The sequence below is a fragment of the Megascapheus bottae genome, chromosome 24, assembly GCF_031878675.1.
Source record: "Megascapheus bottae isolate mThoBot1 chromosome 24, mThoBot2.hap1, whole genome shotgun sequence".
Lineage (NCBI taxonomy): Eukaryota > Metazoa > Chordata > Mammalia > Rodentia > Geomyidae > Megascapheus > Megascapheus bottae.
Window position 1 is genome coordinate 18,950,525 of NC_143532.1, and position 19,685 is coordinate 18,970,209.

Sequence of the window (19,685 nt, forward strand, 5' to 3'; positions counted from 1 at the left end):
TTTTGACTATTTCCAAGTGTTTGGAGAAAACAAGTTGTTTTTTTGTTTTGTTTTGGTCTGTCAGTCATGGGGTTTGAACTCAAGGACTAGGCACTGTTCCTGAGCTCTTTTGCACTTCAAAGAAACCACACTGGAAGCATACAAAGCTGACAGGAACTGGTGTGACCCACCTTAGTCACACTCACTTGTGCAGACACAGGATTGATGCTGTGGGGAAGTCAGAGCACAGACTTGACTAACTTTATGTTCTACAAAATGAGTGTGGCTCAGCCAGGCCTGGGGAATGCCTGGCTTCCAGAGTAGCACTGGGTAACAACTGGCTTTTCATACCAGCCCATCCACATCCCCACATCCAGACATTTGCTTGGCGATACCATGGCAACCATGATGCCACAATGGAACATTCTTTCCCGGTAGTGGGAGAAATTCCTCTGTTGAGCTTTGTTGTGGAAGGCCAGAGTGAGTTCCTGTCTCCTCAGTGGGGTCGGTTCTCAGGATTCAAGGCTACTATGAGGGGAACATGGTGACTTAGCAGCTACTTCCTGGGCTCCTTAGGGCACTGTGCATGGTTTAAGGCAAGGATGGTGGCCTGGTAGTTTGATCTGAAGTGAAGCATCCAAGGGCTTTGGATTCAGAGAGTCCTAAGCTCAAGCTCCAACTTTCTACTTGGTAACTGTGCTACCTTAGTCTGGTCCCTTAAGGTCTCTGTTTCTGCATCTGTAAAATGGTCCTATGAAGGGTTCTGCCTCCTTGCTGTGGTTGTGAAAATGAGTTGAGCTAAATTTTGGGTGTATAAATACTGCTGTGACTACCCCAAAGACACCTTGGTGTTTGTTTGTTTTTTTTGCCAGTCCTGGGGTTGAGCTCAGGGCCTGAGCACTGTCCTTGGACTTTCTCAAGGCTAGAGCTCTACCACTTGAGCCTCAGCACCACTTCCGTCTTTTTTCTATGTATGTGGTACCGAGGAATCGAACCCGGGTCTTCATGCATGCTAGGCAAGCACTTTAACCACTAGGCCAAACTCCCAGCCGACCTTGGTGTTTGTTAAGCCAGCTGATTTGGTGGGAGTAGAGTGACGGTGTTGACCAAAAGTCTAGAGTTGTGCACTCACCCAAACCTTGCTTTGCCTTTCAGTAGCATTTTGTGGCCACGGAGTTAAAGCAAGGGTTGAATTCCACGAGTCAAAACCCAACCCTTCTTAGAGAGCCAGCTCTCTTGGGCATGCCAAGGCCTGGGCTACACTAAGGAGCAAGCGGAACACGTGAGCTGCCTTCTCTCCTCCAGCTGGCCACCTTGCAAATTGCTAGCTGCGAGTGTGTGCGGGACAGCAGCTATCTGCCTCTTTACTGAATATCCAAGCACTGAGGATGTGACAGGTTAGTTTCCCTTGACTCCAGACATTGTTTTTTGTTGGTTGTGGGCCTTGAACTCAGGGTCTGGGTATACCGTCTCTAAGCTCTTTTGCACAAGACTAGCACTCTACTACTTTGAGTCACAGCACCACTTTTGTCTTTTGAGTGGTTAGCTGCAGATAAGAGTCTCATGGGAACTTCTCTGCCTGGACTGGCTTTGAATCATGATCTCAGCCTCCTGAGTAGCGAGGATTCCAGGTGTGAGCCACGTGTAAACCACTGGTACCCAGATTTTACTTATTTATTTTGTCTGTTGTTCAATGACATTGCAGTGATTTGAATTCAGGTCCTCCTGTTTGATGGGCAGATATGCTACCGCCGAGCCATGCCTCTTGCCCCTTTTGCTTTTAGCTATTTTCAGACAGTTTCTTGTGCCTTTGCACCAGAGGCTGGCATTGGACTGCTAGTCTCCTATCGCCATTTTAATAGTAGCTGGGATTACAAACAAGCCTCACAACGTCGGTCTTGTGAGACAGAATTGGCCTCAAACCACCATCTTCCTATCTCTACTTCCCAAGTAGCTAGGATTGCAGGCACGAATCACCATGCTTGGGTTTCGGTATTTCATGGGTAGCAAAGAAGAGGCATGCTTCTGACTTGGGAGCAGAGGCATGTGGGCTGCGAGGGTGACAGTCACTGGCTCTCTTGTCTTGCCAGCTGCCCATGGTGCCCGCTGCACTTGTCTCTGGGGATGGCGGAGCTGAGAGGGATGCTGTTGGTGCTGCTGTATGTGTCCCACACTGCTGCCAGTGAGTGTGAACCTTCCCAGAGGGGGCGGGGTGGCTCGGTGGGGGGGGGGAGCACTTGATTCGCAGTATGTTGCTTTGGGCAGCATTGTGTGTGACAGGAGCCAGTGGGAACCCGCTAGGCTGTGGATAGGGACACTGGCTTAAAAACCTGGTCAAGACTGGTTTTGGGGGCAGAGAGGGCTGGAAAATCAGCTTTAGGCTACAGAGATGCCAGTTGGGCAGAGAGGTCCTGTGAGGCCTGCTTCAATGCCTTCAGCTCCGACCTGCCTGCCTGAGGCTCACTGCTGCTTTAAAAGCTGTGACTGTCCCTGCCCACATATGGATCCCAGCACCCATCTTAGGAGTAGCTGGAGCTCCTCTGCTCTCAGTGCCCTGAAGGCCATCAGAGCATCAGGAAGCAGAACTGGCAACTGTGATCCCTTCCTCCCCTGAGCTGTAGGCTGTTCAGAAGTAGGAAATCCAGCCTAGAAAAGGACAGGTGGAAGGGGGACAGCTTGCTAACACAGGACTGTCTGCTTTGCTCCCCTCCTGGCCGGCTCTGCCTTGGCCTTCCTGGGCTGACATGGAGTCATGTGAGAAGCCTGTCTTGCCATCAGAGAACTCCATCTTCCCAGCCTCCTCTGTCTCCGTGCTAAGGATATCCAGAAAACACAGAAAGGGCCCTTCTCCCTTCTAAAAGCCACCATCAAGGGATCCAGGATAAGCAAGCATTCCACCACTGGGGTGGGACTTCCTTCTCATCTCCTGGCCTTGCAAGGATTTTTACGGCCATTGAGCTCTCCAAATAGAGATTTAGGCAAATGAAAGTTCACACACACACATGTAGGTTCCTGGATTGAGAGAGACTGGCTCAGGTTTCTAGTATAAGTCCATGTCCCAAGGTTGGGGAGTGGAGGGAATCAATCTACTGATTCGTGTCTGTCATTGATGATTTCTAAATCATCGAGTGACTTCCCAGGTGTCACTTTGCCAGCACTCAGCTCTGTCATTATTCTAGAAAAGTGTCCAAGGATCCTAGAAAGAAGACGTTTGATCTCATGATGTGTCTGCTCATGACAGTGCTATAGATGGCAAAGGACTGGCTTATCCTGCGTTGTCTTCAGTGCTAACCCCAAACGTCAACAGCAGGGGGAGCTCTCCCAGGCTTCCGGCACAGGCCAGAGCCTCCCCGCCTGCACCCTGGATGCTCCCTTTTGTCCCACTGTCTGTGTGATTCAGGTCATAATGATAGATGATCCCTGAATCCGGCCCTCAGGCCAGCGCCTGGCAAGGCTGTGTGTCGAGGGATGATAGGCTGAAGAAGCAGCCATTAACCGGTCCCATCCACTCAGTGTGCTGCGGAGTAGGGGAGGGAGAAGGATGTCCCCTGTGACAATGTGACACCCCTAATCAAAGGCCACTGTTTGGGACTTAGAGAGGCTAAGCAGGCAGTCAGCTCCGCTCTGGGGGTTCTAGCATGTTTCATCATAGAGGTTTAGTAGACCAAGCACTTTCCACAATTCCATCACCAAGAAAGAACTTCACCCCCTCCTTCCCCTCCCCTCCCACAAGTGTGCACATTCAAGATTATCACCCCCCCTGTTTCAAATGGGAAACTGGGACCCAGAGAAGAGCAATGACGCACACTTAAGATTTCATAGCACACTAAGGGGCCAATGTGACTTGTGTCTATGCATCCAGGCCTTTCCTAAATCACTGTGGCCTCTGCTCTGAGGCCTTTAGCAAGTGCCATGCCAGGAATTCTGGTGGATGCGATGTACAGTCAGGGTTCAGAACCTCTGCACCTGGTCTGCTTGAGCAGGAAAGCTCTCTCCCGCCCTGTTCCCCTGGTCTAACAAGGCCAGGAAGGAGTCATCAAAGCAAGGTGTACTGACTGACTGGGAAGAATCTACTGATTGGGGCAGTAGATTCAGCAGTTGGAAGAACAAAACCGCCTGTGGAGTCACCATCTAATGAATGATGCCTGGAAAGTGGGGTCAGTTCACCACATCCAGGACTTGAGAGACATGGCTTCTGTTCCTTCTCCCCTCCCTCCCTCCCTCTCTCCCTCCCTCCCTCCCTCCCTCCCTCACTCCCTCCTCCTTTCCCTCCTTCCTCTTCTTTACCAAATGTGTTTTACTGTTAATTGATTTTTTAAATAGCCACATCATTCTTCCCTTATTCACAATATACTCCTTTCCAACCAGACACATGTCAGGGCCTTCCTTTTCTAACGTCCTAACATTCTGTCTGATTCTATGAATTAGAATCTGTCTAAGAACATAAGGTATACAGACCTCTTCTGGATTAACACAGGACTGGCGGGAAGGGGTGGGGGAACGCTTTGCAACAGCATCAGTCGGCATCCACCTCCCCTGGGACAGTTGGGAAGGGCGTCCAATAGTACTGGGTTTTTGAAAAAAAAAAAAAGCTGATCAGTGATGAGCAAGGCTGAGGCTGGTGAGGGTGGGTGCCCACTGGTACTTTCTTCCTTCTGCAGAGTGTGGTATCCAGAAAGCCACCATAGCGGACAAATCGGAGGAGAACCTGGTGGGCAGCCGCGAGTTCCCGTGGGTGGTGTCCTTGCAGGACACACAGTACACCCACCTGGCCTTTGGCTGCATCCTCAGCGAGTTCTGGATCCTCAGCACTGCATCTGCCTTACACAGGAGGTCAGAGGGATGGAGAGGGATGGGAAGGAAATGAGTGCTTCTTGCTCTGACCTGAACTCGGCGTCCTAAATCACCAACTGCTAGGATTTCCGAGTTCTGAGCACTACTCTGTACTCTGTACTCTGTACAGGAAGTACGTTGCTTTTGATCCCTCCCTCCCTCCCTCCCTTTTCTTCTCTTTCTTTCCTTCCTTCCTCCCTCCTTTCCTTCCTTCTCTCTCTTTCTCTCTTTCTTCTTTCCAGATTGTGTTTCCCTATACAACCCAGAATGGTGCCCTGAAACTTATCATTCTGCCTCAGCTCTTCTCAGCTGGTATGACAGGAATGTTCCATCCATAGTTCTGATTATTCAGCAACCATGGAGGTTTTGTTTGTTTGCTTTTTTTCAGTGCTAGGAATTGAACCCAGGACCTTGCCCGTGCCAGACAATTGTTCTGTTTGGCCCTTTTGTTTATATTTTGTTCTTGAGACAATGTCTTGCTAATTTTACCCCTCTTGGTCTCAAACTTATAGTCCTCCTGCCTCTGATTCCCAGGCATCTGGGGTTATAGGAGTGCACCACCTTGTCTGCCAGGCACTGAGTCTTAATTTCTGTCTGGCTGCCTTACCACTTATCCTGGTAATACACCCAGACATTGTAGGGTGGATTACCCTACAAACAAGAAATAACTCAGTGATTTCACTTTGTGGAGATGATATGAAGAAAATAATTTCAGCTGGGTGCCAATGGCTCACACCTGCTGATCCTGGATACTCAGGAGGCCAAGTATATTTACACAGCGAGAAGTATTTCCTTCATCCATTATCTCTCACTACTTTTCTTTCCCATGTCATCTCCTTGGGGAATCTAAGGCTACTGTTCTGGTTTTGATTTTTCCTTGATCAAGGGTTTTGTTAATGGCCAAGTTTTTAAATATCCAGGTGCTAGATTTGTATTAGTTTGTTTTCTAACATTACATATTTTGAGCTATAGTGATGTCTTTAGGACTTTGTCCTGATTGTGTGTTCTGTTCTACACGGTCCATTCAATATTTTCCATAGGTAATGGAAAAGTTCACTGTGCCTCAGGATTATATAATTTAATTCGTAAAATTTGGGGAGGAAGTCTACTTGATCTGTCCTAGACTGACGGAGGTAAATTTTATGGCTGTAACTTCATGGACACTCAGTCACTTGGTGTTGATATTAATGGCTTAATGATGAATTTCTGACCTTCATTAAGAGCCTTTCTTGGTCTCTCTTGATGTCCCTCTGCTCTGGCTTGAGGTTCAGAATATGTCTCCTGAGACTGTGTTTTAGGAGTGTCTCCTTAATTTATTATTCACAAAGTAACATTTGCTTTAGTTGGTTTTTTTTTTTATGTGTATGGTACAGAAGAATTGAATCTGGGTTTTCATGCATGCTAGGCAAGCACTCTACCACTAGGCCAAACTCCCTGCTGCTTTAGTTGTTTCTGATCACAGATAAATTATGACAAATTTGGAAAGTTTCTGTTTTCAGTCTGCTTTTTGTCTTAGAGCTGTAATTTCATGTAAGACACCAAAATCCTCTGTTCTGCCTGGCAAGCGTTTTCTGGACCCAATGTGGCTACTACTAAGAGTCATGTCTTCTCATTTCACTCCTCTTTCATGAACCAAATTCAAGGCATTTTATATATATGTGGCTAGGAACTGGTGGCTTGCACCTATTGTCCTTACTATTTAAGAGGTGGATGGTTCAAAGCAAGCAAGTGTAGGGAAATCCATGTGACTCATAGCTCTAATAAACTACCACAAAAACCAGAAGAGGAGCTGTGACTCAAGTGGTAGAGTACCAGGCCTTGAGTTAAAGTCCCAGTACTGGCGTATTCATACACACACACAAACCTGTTAAAGCATTTAATATAATTTTTAACGTTCATCCTACATTTTCACATTTATTTCACAGATCAGCCATGTATGTTATATATTGATTATTTCCATATTTCCATATGTCTCAATTTCTATAAAGATGAGGAAATTGATCTACCAACACCTTCCTCTGTTTTTCTGCCTTCATTCATATTATTTGATTATTGTACTTTTTCCCATTTTCCATTTTTGCTTCAATCAATAACAGATTAACAGGTTTTTCTTTTGTTCTTTTTTTTTTTCCAGTCCTAGGGCATGAATACAAGGCCTGGGCACTATGCTTGGGCTTTTTTTTTTTAATTAATTTATTTTTTTAAATTTTTTATTGTAATTAATAAAAGGGTTATATGATATTTGCCAGATAGAAGGTGCATTAATTCACATACATTGATACCCTTTCACATGTCTTGGTACCCATTACCCTCCCCCCCACCCATCCGGGCTTTTTTTTTTTTTGGTCCCAGGGCTTGAGCTCTGTGCCTAAGCACTGTCCTTGGACTTTCTCAAGGCTAGAGCTCTACCACTTGAGCCTCAGCACCACTTCCGGCTTTTTTCTATGTATGTGGTACCAAGGAATTGAACCCAGGTCTTCGTGCATGCTAGGCAAGCACTCTATCACTAGGCCAAACTCCTGGCCCCTGTCCTTGGGCTTTCTTAAGGCTAGTGCTAGACCACTTGAGTCACAGTACCATTTGGGGCTTTTTCTATGTATGTGGTACTAAGAAATTGAACCCAAGGCTTTGAGCAGGCTAGGTAGGCTCTCTATCACTAGGCCATGCTCCCTGCCCTTTTGTTCTGATTTTAGGCCAGTGTTACAATGAGCTTCACACTGCTTGACAGTCCTTTTGCTGTATTTGCTTCATTGGATTCTAAGTTGTTTGGTCTTCAAGTTGTTTTTGCAAGAACCACATTTCATGGGTCTTTGCATATATTCAGAAATGTGCTGACCTTAAGCCTGAATGACCCTTTAGTTCACACTTTCTTTCTGAGAATTGTCTAGGTGTCACCATAGGACTCCACCCCTCTTGACTTCTGGTGTGGGAAAGTCTGATTGTGTGTGTGTGTGTGTGTGTGTGTGTGTGTGTGTGCGCGCGCGCGCGCATGTGCGCGCACGCGTGCGGGTCCTAGAATTCAAACTAAAGGCTTGGATACTATATTTGAGCTTTTTTTTTTGTTCAAACCTAGTGTTTTGTTTGTTTGTTTGCCAGTCCTGGGGCATGAACTCAGGGCCTGAGCACTGTCCTTGGGTTTCTCGGGGCTAGTGCCCTACCACTTGAGTCACAGTACCACTTCCAGCTTTTCTATGTAAGTGGTATGGAGGAATCGAACCTGGATCTTTGTGTGTGCTATGCAAACATTCTACCACTAGGCCAAACTCCCAGCCCCAAAACCTAGCTCCACTTCTGGCTTTTGGGTGATTAACTAGTCATAAGAATCTCATAGACTTTTCTGCCAAGGCTGGCTTTGAACTGTAATCCTTAGACCTCAGCCTCCTGAGTAACTAGGATTATAGGCATGAGCTTCTGGCCCAGCCCGATGTGATTCTTGTGTTCTCTCTTGGAGGAGGGTGACCATATATCCTCATGTACCAGGGAAAGTCTGTTGGATACCTGCTTTCTCTCCCAGCTTCTTGCCTCTAACACCTCTTCTCATTTGTGTATGTTCCCTGATTAGACAATACATTACATGGTTGAATTCTGGCTCATTTTATTTTTGTTGGTCTGTATGCCCAAGGCTTCCTCTTTTATGTTGGATTGATCCCTCTAGATTCCCTCTCTACTCTTTCCCTCCTGCTCAACCTCCCAGCATGTTGACCTATGTGGGATACGCTAATGCTCTCTCTGATTCCAGTTGGCTTGAGCCAATGGGAGCCCTGGATCAAAAGAAGAAAGAGTAAAAGTCAGGGACTTTCCCCCTGGTTTGGTCCTGCAGCATGGCTTCCTCCTCCAGCTAAGTGACAACTTTGCCTCCCCTGGATCCCAGAGGCAGGCTCAGAGCCCTGTTGTGACTTCTGCATTCTGCGATAATAATTGGAAAGTGTTCCTTATCGGGTCCTTTCTACTTCTGCTCACTATAAGATGAAATAGCTGTGGCCAGGAGTTTGGTAGAGTGCTCATCTAGCATGCACAAAGACCCAGGTTCGATTCCTCGGTCCCACATACATAGAAAACCCAGAAGTGATGCTGTGGCACAAGTCGTAGAGTGCTAGCGTTGAGGAAAAAACCCAAGGACAGTGCGCTGACCCTGAGTTCAAGCATCAGGCCTGGCAAAAAAAAAGAAAAAAGATAAAGCAGCTTTTCCTCTACATGCTTCTGTGGCCATCCTGTTCTGTCCAAGCACATGGGGGCCAGACAACCATGGGCTCTGAAACCATGAGCTTTGCAATAAATAATCTCTCCCCTTGAGAGGGGGGAATCTTTAAAAGAAATTAATCTCCCCCAATCTACTTATTTGAGTGTGCCATCTGTTTCCAATTGGGACTTACCAGGATGTGTTTCAATGTGGATTTTTCTGTAACATTTTAAATGTTTGCTGTGGTAGAATTAAATGGTAGATTTAAGTCTTTTGTAAGGAAAAAAAAAGCTTTTGTAAGTTATATCTTTCTTTTCTTTTTTTCAGTGGTACTGAAATTTGAACTTAGGCAAACCATACCCCAGTCGTTAGTTGCTTTAAAATTTGGGGGTTTCTTTTTTTTTTTTTCTTTAGTTAGTTTTGAAATAGAATTTTCCTGGTTTTCCTTTGTCTGGCCTTGGACCGCAATCCTCCTAGTTATGCCTAGAATATAGGTGTGCATCACCATTCCTATTCTCATTCACAGTTAAGACTGAATCTTGTTACTTTTGTTCCCAGACTGACCTCAAACTTTGATTACCCCCACACCCCACCACACCTCCAGTCTAGCTGGTTTTTTTTTCCTGCTCAATTGGAGATTAATTGAATTAATGTATTGGAGATTAATTGATTAATTGGAGAGTTTCATATCCAGGTTGTTTCTGCCCAGGCTGGCTTCAAACCACTATACTCTTGCCCAGCAACTATATATACATATCTATATCTATATCTATATCTACACACACACACACACACACACACACACACACACACACACACACACACACACACACTCTATTCAGCTATTCAGCCAGGGTAGAAGCAGATCAGGACGGCAGCAGTGTGAGGGCAGCCCAGGCAAAAAGTAACCAATAACTGGACAAGATGGAGCCCACTTTCCATAGCAGCTATGCATACATAAGAGAATCATACTCCAGGCTGGCCTCTGCAGAAAAGCAAGATCCTATCTCCAAAACAATTTCAAAGGAAAGTACTGAGGGCACGGTTCAAGAGGCAGAGGATCTGTCTGACAAGTGAGGAGCTCTGAGTTCAAAAGCCCAGCACCGTCCAAGAAAACAAACAAAAAATCCATCAACAACCAAAAAGAAACCCCAAAATATTCCTAGAAAACCAGCAGTAACATGTGACCAGATTAATTCTGGGTAGTGAAACAGTGTTTAGAAGGATCCCCCAAGGACTCTTTGCTGGAAGCAGGGGGCACAAGTCTAAGGATTCCAAAAAAGATTTCCTGGAGTTCAAGCCTAAGAGAGCGAGTTAAAATTTTACCTAGGAGCTGGGGGCATGGTGGTTCACACCTATAATCCTAGCTACTCAGGAGGCTGAGATCTGAGGATCAAGGTTCAAAGCCAGCCCAGGCAGGAAAGAACATGTAACTCTTAACTCCAATTAACCACTAGAAAATGGGAAGTGGGGCTGTGGCTCGGGGGTAAGGAGGTAGCCTTGAGGTGAAGAGTTCAGGGACAATGTCCAAGCCCGGAGTTCAAGCCCCATGACCCACAAAAAAAAAAAAAAGAAAGAAAGAAAGAAAGGAAAAAGAAAAAAATTTTACCTAGGGAAGTTGAGTTGGACTAACATCCAGGTTGAAACAATAAGGATTAGGACAAGAGGACATTCTGTTACCTTCTCATTATCTTGGCTTCTCAAGATTCCTTTGCTGTCTGTCTGTCTGAGTGTGTCTGTCCATCTATCTCTAGGCAGAACGTTATTGCTGTGGTTGGTATAGCCAACATGGATCCCAAAATGGTTGCTCACACAGAGTACCCCATCAATATCATCATCATCCATGAAGACTTTGATAACAACTCAATGAACCATAACATAGCCCTGCTGAGGACAGATTCGGCGATACATTTCAACGACCTGGTCCAGTCCATCTGCTTCCTGAGTAGAAAGCTGCATTTGCCACCGGTCTTGCACAACTGTTGGGTGTCAGGATGGAACCCCACGTCTGCAGTTAATGCAATCCTTCTACTAGAGGAGGCTGTGTGTGTGTGTGTGTGTGTGTGTGTGTGTGTGTGTGTGTGTGTGTATGGTTGGGGGAAGGGGGGAGAGTTGGAAATTGTTTTTTTGAGGACTAAAGATAATCATTTGGATACATGAGGTTCTGGACGTGGGCTGGAAGCCCCATCCAATCAGATTCCCATGGCTTGCCCTTTCTGTGGCGTTTCTGATACTGCATGAAATTGGTCCTTTTATTACAGGCCTGTACCCATACCAGAAGTGCATAGACAGAGGACAGACTATAGGAAGGGACAGGAGGGCTGAGGTGAGGGGATATTATTTCTCAGACTAGAGCTTGCTGTGGACAAAGGAGTCTAAGCCATTTGTGTTTCTTGTCATTCTTGAGAAACAAAGAGAAAAGGAAGAAAGGAAGGAAGGAAGGAAGGAAGGAAGGAAGGAAGGAAAGGAGAGAGGGAGGGACAGAGGGAGGAAAAGAAAGAAGGAAGGAAGGGACAGAAAGAATGAAAAAAAAGGAAAAAAGGAAAGAAAAAAAGAAAAAAAAAGGAAGATCTTACTTAGATGTGAAACAAGGGTGAATTGTTTTCTGCCTGTTGATTCTTTCAAGGTCAAAGCAAGGGTAGTTTCCAGGGAAAACTCAGATCTAGATTCTGACTTCTATGGAAGAGATTTCTTTTATAGGACCACATGCTAGAACTGGTCCTCATTTGGATACGTGAGTGGCAGCTGGATTGACTTGAGAGGCAAGCTTCTTGTTCATAATTCTTGGGCTCTCTGTTGCATGGTCCAGACAGGAAATCACATGACAATGAGTATCCTGAGGAGAATCTCCGTGAAAGACATTGAGTCATGTCCCCTACACAAACCCCGGAAGACAGGATGCGGCAGTCACACAGAGCAGGAAACCAACACCGTCTGCTTGGTAAGAATATGATAAATCCTGAGAGTAAGCATTGCTGTGTTGGAGAGGAGGGCATGGTAGGGAGGGTTGGGGCTTCTCTTGGACAAATATTTCTGGGAAGACAACAATACCGATGGGATTCATAGCTGTTTCTAGGGGTGGGGTAAGGGGAACAGATAGCAGAGAAGAACTACTGCATGGTTAAATGTTGAAGTACACACCTGTAATTCCATCCAGCCTTTGAGAGACTGAGGCAGGAGGGTCGTGAATGGTAGGTTAGCCTCTGGGCTACCTGGTGAGACTATTTTTGCTACTGTGACTCTGTAATGTTTGAAATCAGATATCATGATACACCCAGCATTGGTATTTTTTGCTGAGGATTGCTTTGGCTATTTTGGCTCTTCATGTTTCCATATGACTTTGATTTCTATTTCTGGAAGGAATTCCACTGGAATTTTGATGGGGATTGCATTAAATTCACATATCACTTTTGTAGGGCTATTTAAGCTATTTATTCTGCTGATCCAGAACCGTGTGTGGGGTCTTCCCTTCTTCTAGGTCTTGTACAATTTCTTTTCTTTGGCATTTTATAGTTTACATTGTAGAGCCTTTGGCACCATTGGTTGAATTTTTTTTCCAGTCCTGGGGCTTAGACTCAGGGCCTGAGCACTGTCCTTAGGCTTTCTCAAGGCTAGAGCTTTACCACTTGACCACAGTGCCACTTCTGGCTTTTTTTTCTGTGTATGTGGTACTGAGGAATCAAACCTGGGTATTAGTGCATGCTAGGCAAGCAGTCTGCCATTAGGTTAAACTCCCAGCCCATTGGTTGAATTTATGTCTTTTTTTTTTTTAAGCTATAGGAGATTGGATTGTTTTCCTGACTTCTTTTTCAGTGAGCTTATTGGTGGTGTATAGATTTTGTACCCTCCTAGTCTGCTCTAAATCAAATCTAAGAATCCTCTAGCGGAGTCTTTAGAAGTCTATAGGGTCATGATATCTCCTGTTTGTATCCCTTTTATTTCTTTATCTTGCCTTATTGCTCTGGTTAAGAATTCAAGCACTATATTAGAAAAGAGATGATTTTGGCAGTGTCCTTTCTGATCTAAGAGGAAATACTATCAGGTTTTCCTCAGTATGATAGGGCTTCATATGCAGTCTTTATAAACCTGATGTGAGGTACCTCTATTATGTATTTTTACTCTTTGGGCAATATGTTTGAGAGTGTTATCCCTGGAATGTATGGTAGTTTTACTTCTAGTTTGGGGTCTTTTGGAGTTCTTTTGGAGGGACCTCCATACTGTTTTCCACAGTAGTTTGACTAATCTATTCTCACCAATAGCACCAGAATCCCTTCTTCCCTGCACCCTCACAGCATTTGTTTGTATTCTTTTTTTTTTTTTGCCAGTTCTGGGGCTTGAACTCAGGGCCTAAGCACGGTCCTTGGGCTTTCCTCAAGGCCAGCACTCTACCACTTAAGCCACAGCACCACTTCCAGCCTTTTTCAGTGTATGTGGTACCGAGGAATTGAACCCAGAGCGTTGTGCATGCTAGGCAATTACTCTACCACTAGGCTAAACTCCTGGCTCAGTTTGTATTCTTGATGATGGCCGTTCTGATCACAGTGACAGGGAATCTCAGTGTTTCATGTTTTGTTTTGTTTTGGTTTTTTTTGCCAGTCCTGGGGCTTGAACTCAGGGCCCAGCACCATTCCTGAGCCTCTTTGTGGTACCGAAGGTTAGCACTCTACCACTTGAGCAACTTCTTACTTTTTCTGAGTAGTTTGTTGGAAATAAGAGTCTTACAGACTTTCCTGCCCGGGCTGGCTTCAAACTGTTATCCCCAGATCTCAGCCTCGTAAGTAGCTAGGATTAACAGGGTGATTCACCAGCACCCAGCTAGTGCCATTTTTTTTTTTTGGCCAGTCCTGGGGTGTGAACTGCGGGCCTGAAAACTGTCCTTGGGCTTTCTCAAGGCTAGCACTCTACCCCTTGAGCCACAATACCACTTCTAGCTTTTTCTATATATGTGGTCCTGAAGAATTGAACCCAGGGCTTCATGCATGCTAGGCAAGCACTCTACCACTAAGGCCACACTATTGGCTCCGTGAAAAATTTTTTAAAGCCAAAAGTCAAATTAGATATTAAGTGTATATATATATATATATATATATATATATATATATATATATATATGGCATAATAAAGCGAAGCAAAGGGGGGGAAGAACTTATATAAGAAATGAGATAAAATATATGTAAATCAATCAATCTGGTTTTAAAATTGACAAAAATAGAAGAATGAGAAAAATAGAAACATCATCATCATCATCATTGCTAAGGAAAGGATAGATTTCTGGTCCTCTGGTCCTCTATTACAACAGTGCGGTCTCTGCTCTGCCCACTGGCTCTCTCTGGCTTCGGTGGCCAGCTTACCAGTGGCAAGCTGACTTCCTGTTTCCTTTGAGTTGTTTTGCCTAGTAACCTAAAGGCCTGTTTGGGACTGGGCAGCAGATATGGCTTCTGAGGACTGCAGGAGCACACTGGATGAGATTTCTCATCAGGTCCTAATCTCTGGGGCTTCAAGTGCCTCCTGCTTGGGAGAAGTGATGAGTACATCTGGGTCTCCAGGCTCGATCCTCCCTGTCATTCAGAGGGTAATTAATTGACTTCTGCTCTTTTCTGTGAGCCCAAGTTATTTGGCCCCACATGGAGTTCTCTATGTCTCTGATTCAGACCTTCCTCGGCAGGTAGGCCAGCTTTCCCAGCCAGCTCTCAGTAGACAAGGGTCTGAATCTTGTTGCATGCTCCCAGAGCCAGGATGATGCAAGGACAGTGCAGCGTCAACCAACCATTGCTCTCTCACGGGGTTCCTTCACCTCTCCTTCACATCCTCCCACCATCTTGCTATGACCAAATGCTGGAGAGAAAGATTTTCCCTCTTTCCTAAGTCTTTGCAGTTTTCTAATTTGCCTGGGTAGACTACAAATCTCCCTGGCCAACAAATAATAGAGCAAAGATGGAATCTAGGCATTGGGGCCAGTGTTAATTGTAGTGTGTGTGTGTGTGTGTGTGTGTGTGTGTGTGTGTGTGTATGTGTGTTGTGTATGTAAGCCCTGCACTAGGGCTTAAACTCAGGATCTCCAATCTCAACTGGCTTTTCACTCACAGCTGGCATGAGTCATACCTTCAGTTCTAGCTTTTTGCTAGTTAATAAGAGTGTCTTGGTTTTCTCAGCTCTTCGATCCTCCTATCTCAGCCTCCTGAGTAGCCAGGATTATAGGCATGAGTTAGTGGCATCTAGATAACTGTATTTTCTGAGTTTTTGCATCTCACTTCTACCCAGAACTTGCAGAAGCTTTTTTTGTTTTTTGGGTTTGTTTGGGTTTTTTTGCCAGTCCTGGGGCTTGAACTCTGGGCCTGAGCACTGTCCTTGGACTTTCTCAAGGCTAGCTCTCTACTACCTGAGCCATAACACCACTTCTGACTTGTTCTATGTATGTGGTACCAGGTCTTCATGCATACTAGGCAGGCACTCTACCACTAACTAGGCAAACTCCTGGCTGCACAGAAGTTGTTGTTGTTTTTTTGTTGTTGTTTTTGTCCTCCCCCCAACACTTTCTCCGTTTTGACTTAGCAGTACTTTCCTTTTTTTTTTGTTGTTTTTGTTGTTGTTTTTTGCCAGTCCTGGGCTTTGAACTCAGGGCCTAAGCACTATCCTTGGACTTTCTCAAGGCTAGAGCTCTACCACTTGAGCCACAGCACCATTTCTGGCTTTTTTTTTTTTTCTATGTATGTGGTACCAAAGAATTGAACCCGGGTCTTCATGCATGCTAGGCAAACACTCTACCACTAGGCTGAACTCCTGGCCCACTTTCCTTTTTTTTTTTTTTAATTTTATTTTTTTTATTGTTGAGTAACATATAGAGAGGTTACAGTTACATTCACCAGGCAGTAGGTGTATTCTCACACGTTGATCCCCTTCTCATGTTTTTGTGCCTATTCCCCTCCCCCGACCCCCTCCCACTTTTCTTTTTCCTTTTCCTTAAGGGAAGGGGGCTGGTGGTTCTGGGTCTTAAATTCACTATCTTGTTCTAGCTAGACAAGTACTCTGCCACTTGAGCCATTCCTCTATTCTTTTTGCTATTTTTACTTTGTTTTTCAAATACAGTTCCCCCCCCCCCCCCCGGGGCCAGTCATAGACCAAGATCCTCCTATCTCTGCCTCCTTCAGAGCTGAGATTACTGGCATATGCCATGATGCCTGCCTCCTATTCCTATTTTAAATAAGATTCTGTCTGATCACAGTCCATTTTTTTTTTTAGAACTTTGCCTTTTATTCATTCTTTCTTTTGCCACTTCGGATGTGTACATGCTGCCGGGCTGGGCTCTCTGCCCACTGGAGCAGTCCTTCTGTTCAGCTTGCCAAAGCTGTCCATCTTCCTTATTAAAATCTGGCTGTGATCACTGCCGAACCTCCGTGCATTATCCCTCTCATCCACCTGGAAAATGAGGTGTTCAGTTGTTCTCTGCCCTAGAGACACTAGAGGATCCGCCATCTTCACCCCCTCCCAGAGGTTTTTATCAGATTTTTCTTGTTAAGAAACCCTGCTACCACCCAGATGAGAGCTGTATAGGTTTGGCTCTCCTTTGTGTAGAATTCACAAACACCTGGTTAGAGTCTTCTGGTGTTCAAACCCAGGGAACTAGACAACAAATAATAAGGCAAAGATGGAACCTAAGGCAAGCAGATCTCCAGGCAGACTCCCCCTTCTTTATTCTAACTCCGTCTTTCTAAGATGCCAATCACCTGTTCCCCTCTAAGCAACCTCAGGACTCCTGATGCAGAGGTGTTTTCCTTCAGAGTATCTAGTAAGGCAGAATATACATATATATATATAATATATATATATATGTGAGTGTGTGTGTGCGTATGACATTTCTTTGTAAGTCTATTAATTGCAAAAGCACGAAGGACTGCCATTGATATAGTTTTGCTCTTCCAAACTTGGTTAATATTTTTCAAGCGCCATTGTGTGTGTATGTGTGTGTGTGTGTGTGTGTGAGAGAGAGAGAGAGAGGGAGAGAGAGAGAGAGAGAGAGAGAGAGAGAGAGAGAGAGAGAGAGAGAGAGAGAGAGAGAGAGAGAGAGAGAGAGAGATGTAAGGCTTGAACTCTGGACCTGGGCACTGTCCCTGAGCTCCTCAGCTCAAGGCTACCACCCTACCCTGAGCCAAGCCCCACTTCCTGTTTTCTAGAGGTTAATTGAAGATAAGAGTCTCAGGTCCTTTTGTGCCTGGGCTGACTTTGAACCTCAATCCTCAGATCTCAGCTTCCTGAGTAGCTAGGATTACATGCATGAGCCACAGCACCAGGCTCAAGCCACATTTCTATGGGTCCATTACCAGGGGGAAAACCTTAACAACTTCTGAAATTAGATGTGTTCATGCAGAGTAGAAGACAGAACCATTCAACAAGATTCTTCCCATAATCATCCCATCAAGCCAGTGTCATACTTCATCAAATATGAGATGTCACTAATGGCAGAACCTATCATGATTTTATCTAATGCCACTTAGACTTAGGCATCAACTGATTAAAGACACACCTTAGTTGCAGAGCTAGGCAGGCCACACAATCAAGGACAATAGAGTAGCCTTCCCCTTCCCCTGGGGGCTAAGACAGATCATGGGTGGGATGAAGGTGGAGGTAGATGTTCCTTTAAGAGGAAGCCTGGAGCCGGGCACAGTGAACTGAAGAGCTCAGGAATAGTGCTCAGGAACAGAGTTTAAGCCCCATGATCAACAAGCAAACAAAAAAGGAAGCCTGGGATGGGTGTGGAGCAGAACAGATGAGCAACTCATACGTAGTACTTGTCATGCTTCTTTCCTTCATTTTCCCTTAACTTTTGGAGAAAACTGATGACCTTTATAGAGACCAAATGATAGTAGCTAAAACTTCATTGAGTGCATATTGCATTGCAGGTACCATGCCAGGTTCTGTATGTGTCATAGACATTCACTGCATCACTACTTTGGCTCAATGAGAACTAGGTCACGTGGCCCAGGGGCACCTATCTATCTATCTAAGCAAGCCAAGCTTCTACCCATTTGCCTTGTAAGAAATGAGTGGTATGTGGCAGAATCCTGAGTTCCAGAGCACTTGCTTCCTGGGGAGAGGGGAAGGCCACACTGGTGGAATAATCCCAGACCAGTTACTTGCTCACGGCTGTAATCCTACTAGGGAAGCTAAGATTTGAGAATCCAAGTTCAAAGCCTGTCCCAGGAGAAAAGTCCATGAGACTCTTATCTCAAATGAACTCCCTCTCCCCCATCTCCCCCCCCCCTAAAAAAAATCCAGCAGTGGTGATGTGGCTCAAATAGTAGAACACTAACCTTGAGTGGAAAAAACAACAACAAAAAGCTTAGGAACAGTGCCCAGGTCCTGAGTTTAGGCTCAAGTACCAACACAACAAACAAAATCCTAGACAGCCTCCAGGTAAAGCTGTGAATCCAGCCTAGGTTGTGCTCCCTGGGAACTCTGTCTCTGACCCCTTCTACAGCCCCTACTTAGGCCAGAAGGTGGGACAAAGGGCCTTGAAGGAAGGATAGGAGGAAGAAAGTGAGGAGAAGTGTGAGTGTGAGCAAGGCAAGCCACTGCCAAAAGAGGCACACCAGCACCTGAGGAGTGAGGGAAGAGTCAGTCAGAGGTATTTAGGGGTGGGAGGGTGGCAACGAGTAAAGGATGAACCAGGAAGCTACAAGGCAATCTGTAGCCCACCACAGGAATTTGCATAATGAAAGGAAAATCACCCTTTGGAATTTGTAGTGGCAACCATCTGTAATTGAGACAGCATCCTACAATTTGTCCCATTTTCCAAGAAGACTCAACAGTGAGCTGCACAAGATCCAGAAAGTGAAACAAGTTTTGTTTTTGTTTTGTTTTTCCAGGCCCTAAAGTTTTCTATCCTTTGTTGCAGGGGGAACCAGGAAACCCCATGATGTGCCAACTTCAGGAGGTGAATCTGTGGGTCCTGAGAGGACTTGTGACTCGAGGAGGTGACCAATGTCCCGGCCTCTTCCTGTACACCAAAGTGGAAGATTACAGTGACTGGATTATGTCCAAGGCTAGGAGGGCTGGCCCTTCCCTGTTTTCGCTCCACCCCTGGGAGAAGGTGATCCCAGTTTCCTTCCACCAGGCCTCAGCTCTTATGCCCATGAGCACTTATGCTGCACCACACCGCATTGCCTGGTCCCGCCACGAAGCACGTGACAGGTCCACGGTGCACCCAGGGTTAGTAAACATCTCTGGAGAAGCTAGTCAAACCTTCAGGGCTAAGGGGCTCCAGGACACAGAAAGACATCTCGAGGGATCCTCTCAACCCGTGTACTATGACTACTATGGTGGCGAGGCCGGGGAGGAGGCGGCTGCAGGTCAGAGCAGGCTGGGGCCCCCCCAAGCAATGAGCTTGGTTTTCTTCGTGCTAGTTTCCTTTGGCAGCAGTGTCTGGTGTAGCTAACCCACACCACATGGAAGAGGAAGCTTGGAGCGCTGAGTGCCAGGCCTTGACCAGGCCCTTCTGGTGTCTGTTTTTGATAGGTGCTCACCTGGGCTGGCATGGATCGGCTCAGGCATGCACCACAGGGCTGGGCTGGTTCTCCCTCCTGTCTCACTCCCACTTTAGAAGTTCACTTTCATTTTGTCCTTGTGAACTAAATGTGTGGGCTAACAAGTGTCAAAACCATTACAGTGCCCTGTGATTCTTTCAATGTCCTGGGGC

The 19,685-nt window shown here is 45.7% G+C and overlaps 1 protein-coding gene across 7 annotated transcripts; it reads left to right on the forward strand.

Annotated features, from left to right (window-relative positions):
• Positions 1-418: 418 nt before the first annotated feature.
• Positions 419-19,649, forward strand: Prss54 (serine protease 54). Of its 7 annotated transcripts, none has more exons than XM_090357561.1 (7): positions 419-459; positions 1,135-1,376; positions 2,070-2,161; positions 4,641-4,812; positions 10,747-11,005; positions 11,802-11,933; positions 18,885-19,649. In XM_090357561.1, exons 3-7 carry the CDS (start codon positions 2,104-2,106, stop codon positions 19,422-19,424), a joined length of 1,161 nt encoding a protein of 386 aa, XP_090213687.1. In that variant the 5' UTR covers positions 419-459; positions 1,135-1,376; positions 2,070-2,103; the 3' UTR covers positions 19,425-19,649. The 7 variants fall into 7 exon arrangements, with proteins under 7 accessions (XP_090213687.1, XP_090213685.1, XP_090213688.1 ...); XM_090357559.1 differs by having other exon boundaries at positions 426-483; XM_090357562.1 differs by having other exon boundaries at positions 430-483; positions 1,138-1,376.
• The last annotated feature ends 36 nt before the right edge of the window (positions 19,650-19,685 follow it).